At 48.1% G+C, this 7,080-nt stretch overlaps 1 protein-coding gene across 3 annotated transcripts in view; it reads left to right on the top strand.

Annotated features, from left to right (window-relative positions):
• SH3RF1 (SH3 domain containing ring finger 1) overlaps positions 1 to 2,055 on the top strand; it is a 157,823-nt gene extending 155,768 nt beyond the window's left edge. For all 3 annotated transcript variants that reach the window (XM_040227836.1, XM_040227907.1, XM_040227754.1), the window contains exon 12: positions 107 to 2,055. In XM_040227836.1, the coding sequence (XP_040083770.1) occupies positions 107 to 275 (169 nt within the window). In that variant the 3' untranslated portion in view covers positions 276 to 2,055. The remainder of the gene's footprint in view (positions 1 to 106) is intronic.
• Positions 2,056 to 7,080: the final 5,025 nt, after the last annotated feature.

Here is a 7,080-nt window from a genome sequence, read left to right as displayed (position 1 = left end):
TGTCACCCACCTCCTCTCTGTCACCTCTCTGTCACCCACTGTCTCTCACCCACTGTCTCTGTGCCACCTCTCTGTCACCCACCATCTCTCTGTTTCCCCTTCACAGGCACCGGGTGGTGGTCTCCTACCCACCACAGAGCGAGGCAGAGCTGGAGCTCAAGGAGGGCGACATCGTGTTCGTGCACAAGAAGCGGGAGGACGGCTGGTTCAAGGGCACGCTGCAGCGGAATGGGAAGACGGGGCTCTTCCCCGGGAGCTTCGTGGAGAACATCTGAGGGGCCGCTGGGCTGGACCGCATCTGTCTCCACAGCCCTCCGATGGCCCACGGGCACTTCGCCCCTTGCCTTGGTCACCTGCCACCTGCCTTGAGCTGTCTGATACACTCCACAAAGGAACCTAGCTGAGATGGACAACTGTTTACAAGGCTTAACTAATTTATTTGCTTTTTTAAACTTGAATTTTTCCTGTAATAGATGAATTCTTTGGATTATGATTTTGAGAAGTTATTAATTTATGAAACAGTAGCCAATGAGAGGCTGGGTGACTCCTGTTGGAAGCAACAGAGCCCCCTCGGTGCAGAAGATGGCCCCAGGGCTGCCCTGATGGCTCAGAGGGTAAAGAAGACAGCCCCGCCCTCCCGGGCTCACTCCCTTCTTTGGGTCCGGGATGCTGGCTGTCGCACTTGGCCGTCTCTCTGGGAAGTCAGGGCCCACGTGTGAACCCAGGGCTCTGAGGGAGGCCCGGGTGGCAAGGTGGGCACCTGTCTTTCTGGTTGGGCCTGGAGTCACCACAGAACCCAGTCCTCACTTTAATTGTGAGGATCTCCGATTTCCTAGGAGAAGGGGGAATAAAGCACAACCCTTGGAGAGCATGTATTCAGAAATAGGATTAGTTGCGTCACAGAAGCAGCTCGGCTCAGTGGCTGGACATTGAAGAATCGCGGTTATGCCCTGTCTGTGGACGGCCCTGAATGTCCCCGTGCTGTCACTGCAGGCGGCTTCCATGTGTGGTGCAGGAGGGCCCCATGAGGGCCACAGGCGTTCGTGGGGCTCTTCCCATGCCCCCCACCCCCGGGTGGGGCTGAACCCCACACAGCGGCCATAAGGAACGCCGCGGCCGTGCGGCTGGGCCAGGCAGCCCCTCGTCTGCCCAGGTCACCCCGAGCACTGCTGTCCCCGGGCAGCCGAGGCCCTGGTTGCGCCCCTTTCAGGCTGCTGGGCACACGTGGGCTGAGCCCATGATCCCTGCCGCCCCTCTGCGACAGCCATGCCGCCCCCACCCCAGCTAGCCGCACAGCCTGGCTCAGGGCCCCCCTCACAGCAGAACCAGGGAGGGGGCCTGGCAGCAGCAGAGACAGCAACCACAGTTTTCTCATGAGAAAGCAAAAACAAAAACCCTTCTCATTTTTCACCTTTAAGAATTGCAACTAGGGAGTGAAAACATGGACTGAGAGTCTTCTTGCAAGCAGTTTTATGGTCTTAAAGAGATATATTATGTTGTTGAAATGAAATCATTCCTAAATTAACCATTTTTTATAAGACACTGTACATTATGTTCCTGTGTATTGAATTTTTTAAAAAAATACTGGGATATTCATGTAATATATAAAGTTTTGGTGAAATGAACTTCAGCTAGAAAAAAAAGCTGCCATCAGCTTTCATCTGTGTAAGTTGACACCAATGTGTCATAATATTCTTTATTTTGGGAAATTAGTGTATTTTATAAAAATTTTAAGAAGTAAAAAGACTACTACCAGATAAGATCACTTTTTTACCTGTCTTTTCTCCATATTTTAAGCTATGTGATTGAAGTACCTCTGTTAATAGATTCCTGGTATGAAGTTGGTTAAAATTTCATCTGTTAATAGATCACTTAGATAATATAATGTATGGGTTTTCTGTTGGTTTTCGGGCACAGTAGATGGAGACTTTGTAACAAGGGCTTGTTACTTGGCGATAGGGTAATGATAAAATTGCAGTTTATCATTCCTTTTCATGTTAATAAGTTGAAGACTGGAGAAAAGGTTCAAGATTAAAATTTGATGTTCAAACTTTATGACTCTTTTACTTTTTTCTTTTCTTTTTTAAACATGGGACACATTTGACATCATTTCTACTTCATAAAGATTCTTGGCTTATACCTCAGACAAATGGCATCTACAATAATCAGCTTACTGGCTATGATATATTTTAGCCCTGCAGTCAGCAAACCTTGTTTATTAAGGTTTCCCCAAGGGTTATAAAGTCCTCTTGAAAGAGTGTGTAGCATCTCACCAGGGAGTGGGTGACACGCCTGCTGCCCTTTCCCTGTTCACGGTGGCTACATCACCTGATGACTCCGCAAGTCTTTTCTTAGCTACAGGAGGACCAGACCTAAACCACCCGTGCCACAGCCTGTAGGTCTCAGCAAGGCTTGGGAACATCGTCTGCAGACTCACTGTGACTTTAATCTCCCCTGGAAACCACAAAGTCCTAAGTTTAAAAAGACTGTCTACCAGGTTAAAAATATATGTATTTTCCTAATTTAATTTTTGTTGTTGCTGTTGAGTTGCTAAGTTGTGTCCAGTTCTTTGTGACCCCGTGGACTGTAGCCACCCAGGCTCCTCTGCCCATGGGATTCTCCAGGCAAGAATACTGGAGTGGGTTGCCATTTCCTTCTCCAGAGGATCTTCCCGACCCAGGGATCAAACCCTGTACCTAATATCTCCTGCACTGGCAAATGGGTTCTTTACCACTAGTGCCACTTTGGTTTTGCCAAAAGTGACCTCTGTAACCAGGTGGGCAAGACAGTGATGACTTAGTTTCCTCCTGTTTCTGCCCCATCTCCTCCCTGGGTGACAGTGAGGAAGAGGAAACCGTCGCCCTGTATTGAAAAGTGCTATTTTAACACGTGCATTGTTTTCACCTCCGCTTTCAAACATTCCACTTCATCCTCCCAGAGTGTGCGCATGTGGCCTTGGCTGAGTCTGACTGCGTCTAGAAGGAGCCAGTGAGGGTGGCGTTTCCCTGTGGTGTGTGGACATCTCTGTCCCTAGTGAGAGCAGGGCAGTGTTTTCATCCTCCAAAACTCAGGCAACTAGTTCAATTCAGAGCTCTTTACAATATTAGGGTTCAAGTTTAGAAAATGCTTTCAGTAGATTTTAGAGTAAGTTGTAAGCTCATTGTGTGTATCTATGTGAAATTTTTAAAAATGGTCTCAAGCCGATAAAATGATGCTCTTATTAAGGTAGCAGCCTATTCACATTGCTCCTTTCCATATGTGCCAACCCACCAGAATGATGGAGGGGATGTCCCATAAGGGTTGCCACGTCCAGGCTGAGCGTGGGCTTGCCTTTCCTTGACTCCTGTGAACGCCTGGCTCTGCCCCTGGTGGTGAGTTGCACCAGAGACTGGAAGGAGGTAATAGGGTGGCCGGTGTGAACTGTGGATGTCTTAAAATGCCCTCTTTCTGGTTTGTTTACAAGGGAATATTTATTTTACTTCTCTTGTCTTTCCTGCTAATAAACTTTATTAACTTTCTGACTTGGCTGTTTAGGTTTCTATCTTTAAACAGCACCTTGATCTCACCCAATGCCAAGTCTTGTTCTGCAGCCATCTTGACCCAGGAGCCCCAATGGCGAGACCTGCAGGTGACGTGGTCTTCGAGCCACCATCCGGTACCATGGTTACAGCTCAGACGACCTGAGTGATGCTCTAAAGCCCAGAGGTGGCAGAGTGGTCAGTGAGCCAGCAGCCACTGCATTGCCCACAACTTAGAGAAGAAATTCAGTTCCAGAAAGCTTTGACCTTGAGTTGAATCTGTCTCGGTCTGAGACCCTTGTAAAAGCACTAGAAGAAACCAGGGGAGACTTCCAAGTGAGACCTTTCTAAGGGTGACTTAAAAACCAGAAGCCATAAAAAAAGAAAACAGGGATAACTTCAACTACAGAAAACATACCTACATGACAAAGGCCTTACAGTCAACAGAGAACAGTAGGAAATAAATCTCGTAACTCTTATGGTAGACAAGGATTCCTTTATATGTAAAGAGTTCATGGGACTCAATAAAAGTGAAAATCCAAAAGTAAAACTTACAATGTGTGACAGAAACTGCCAATTGCCTCTCAATATCTGCTGCCCTCTTCCCCCTTATTAACTGATTCCTGGGCAATGCCCTCAGTTGAAAAGCCACATGTTCCAATTCCCTTCAGATACAGCCACGTTACTGAGTTATTGCTGAGATGGAAGCTAAGTGTCAAAGGGAACTTCTGTGACGCTTCTAAAAGGGAGGAGGCACACAGCCTCTGGCTGTTTTCTTTTTCCTTCTTGCAGCCTGCAATGTAGACATGATGGCTGGTGCTCCAGCAGCTATCTTGAATCATAAGTGACCTTTAAGATGGAAGCCACATTTTAGCATGATGGGGGAGAAAGAGAAAGAAGATACTTGAGACCCTTACAACCTTCCAGCCTTCATGCCAACCTTAACTACCATCTTCAGATATGGTCTGTGTGAGAATAAACCTCTTGACTGTAGTCTGATCTCTCATCCGCAGTCAACCTGATGCCAGTATTACCTAGCGGTTCCTCAAAAAGTAAATGCAAATATACTAAAAGATGACCTACCCCATGTAGATGTGCATGAACGACTATGAAATGTCTTTCACCGATAAAATCAGAAACTAAAAAAATTAGAAATTAAGAGCACATATTTTGCTAATGAAAATGTGATTTGATTTTTTTAAAAAACCATCTAGGGATAGCAGTCTGGAAAATATCAAAAGTGCAAATGCATTCACCCATTCTGAGAATCTGTTTTCCAGAGGCACTTATCTGTCAAGTGTAAAATGCCAGTACCTTGTCGATCATAGCAAAATATTGGCAACAACCCATGTTCAGCAATAGGACGCTGGTGATGTTTGTGCAGAGAAAGCTCATTGCTCTTAAGAGCCCAGGGTAAGCCTGACGTGATTTTCCGCAAAGGATCGGCTTTGACTCCTCCCATTACTTTGAGAACTTGAGAACCAACTGACTTGTTCCGTGGTACAGTGGATTCCGTGAAGACCTTCCAAGATAAAATATACTCATACCCAGATCAGCAGTGAGGCTCTTCTGGGGCCCCTGTGTGTGTTCCCAAGCGCAGAACCCTAAGAAACTCCTGCCACGGTCCAGAGCCAGAGGAAAGATCAACATAAGAATCTTACAGTGCAGGCTTCCAGACTTGGGTCTCATCGAGGACAGATGTGAGACAAGCAGGTTTCTGCTGGTGCTGTCAGTCTGTGAGTGCTCATGTGAAACTTCCAGCTGAGTTGTTGGCAAACCCCCACAATGCCCTGCATCACCCAGCAAACAGCCTCAGGTGTGCAGCTCGAGCTTGTAGTCCAGGTGGATGAGCAAGCGTTCTCTGCTGGCCAGATTCCACCTCCCAGACCTCATGCGCTCCCTTTGGCCCCTGCAGAATCAAGGGGCCCTGCGTGTCACACCCTCTCAGCACAGACGCTGGGACCAGAAGATAAGGAGCAGTTAAAAAGAAATAGAAAACAAAGCCCTCCTCATGGAGCAGAAAGTAAGCAGGTAGGTTGTAAAATTCAGAGTGTCTTTGCTGGCCCCGGCCTTTCTCCAGCTCTCTCCGTAGCTTCTCTAGCTCACGCTTTAAGGAGTTCCATTGTTTTTGTAAGTGGAATCCCGGAAAGACCTAATATCAAAGGAAACCAGTATGCCACACCCTGCTGGCCCTTAAATCCCGAGACCTAGTTGACAGCCAGAAGAATCTAAAGGCAGTTGAACATTTGAGTTGCCGTGTATAGGCTGGGGATTCCGAGTATAGGTGGGCATAGGGGAGAAATAAACATATCACTGTTTGTTCTCCAGAGCAGTGCCGTCTGTCTGTGCTGGTGAGCGACAGGATGTCTCATACCTGCACCTTCCAGTCCAAGGGCCGTCCGTCTCCTGTGACTGCCGTGACCAAGGAACTGAATTCCTCTAATTGGATTGCATTTTGATGTTGTTCAGTCGCTCAGTCACGTCCGACTTTGCGATCCCATGGACTGCAGCGCGCCAGGCTTCCCTGTCCTTCACTATGTCCCGGAGCTTGCTCAAACTCATGCCCATCGAGTCTACGATGCTATCCAACTAGCTCATCCTCTGTTGCCCCCTTCTCTTCTTGCCCTCCGTCTTTCCCAGAATCAGGGTCTTTTCCAATGAATCAGCTTTTTTGCCAAAGTATTGGAGCTTCAGCCTTAGCATCCCAAGCTTCAGTGTAAATAGTCACAGATAGCTAAGAATCGGGCGGAGTGACAGATTTGAGTCAAGAAGAGAACTGAGGTCCCCTAAGCCTGTGGTGTGTGCAGTAGATGCTGCCTCTCTGCGGACAGAGGCCAGTGAGTCCTCCGTGGCTGCCCCACATCTTCCAAGAGTGTCTCCACACGATGCTGAGCTCACAAAGGGCCATGAGGGTGAACACGTGACCCCCTGGGGCTGTCAGGGCAATGGTCAGGGGCTCTGCCTTCTGTGAGCTAATGACAGTTGTCAGCAGACTGGGGTTGAGGTTTATAGAGAGAACACAGAATTTGAGCCCTGTAATTACACATGAAACAGTCCCCTCCCCTGGGAACAAGGCCATGCTTCTCATTCCCCTCCCCACCCCCAAAAGGTCAGTTCCCTGCAGGCTGGAGCTTTATCTTGACCATCAGAGCTAGGCCATTCCTTCTGCCTGTGGAAATTGAAAGCTTGGTGGAATTACCTCTTCCCTTTTTTTGAGCATTCAAGGATGTTACAAGACATAAAGCAAAAACATCCTTTTGGGTTAGACCAGTGTCCTTATCAGTGATGTCACTGGAGCACATTCAACAGATTTTGTGCAGGCAGCTGCAGAGTGAAGACAGTGGCCTGGCTGCCAGCTCCCCCTCGACACCCAGAGTTACCCTGGGTCACTTGTGAACACCCCCTCCTTCCCCTCCTATGGAAAGGTCTAGTGAGCGCTCGGCTGGGGCCTGATGCTCATGGAGGATGCTGGTTTTGTGAGGGAGGGTCTGGGGCTTCCCTGGTGGGTCAGACTGTAAAGGATCCGCCTGCAATGCAGGAGACCTGGGTTCAATCCCTGGGT

Source organism: Oryx dammah, unplaced genomic scaffold, assembly GCF_014754425.2.
Source record: "Oryx dammah isolate SB20612 unplaced genomic scaffold, SCBI_Odam_1.1 HiC_scaffold_1, whole genome shotgun sequence".
Classification (NCBI taxonomy): Eukaryota; Metazoa; Chordata; class Mammalia; order Artiodactyla; family Bovidae; genus Oryx; species Oryx dammah.
Note: the sequence above shows the minus strand (reverse complement) of the source record. Positions and strands in the feature narration are given on the sequence as shown.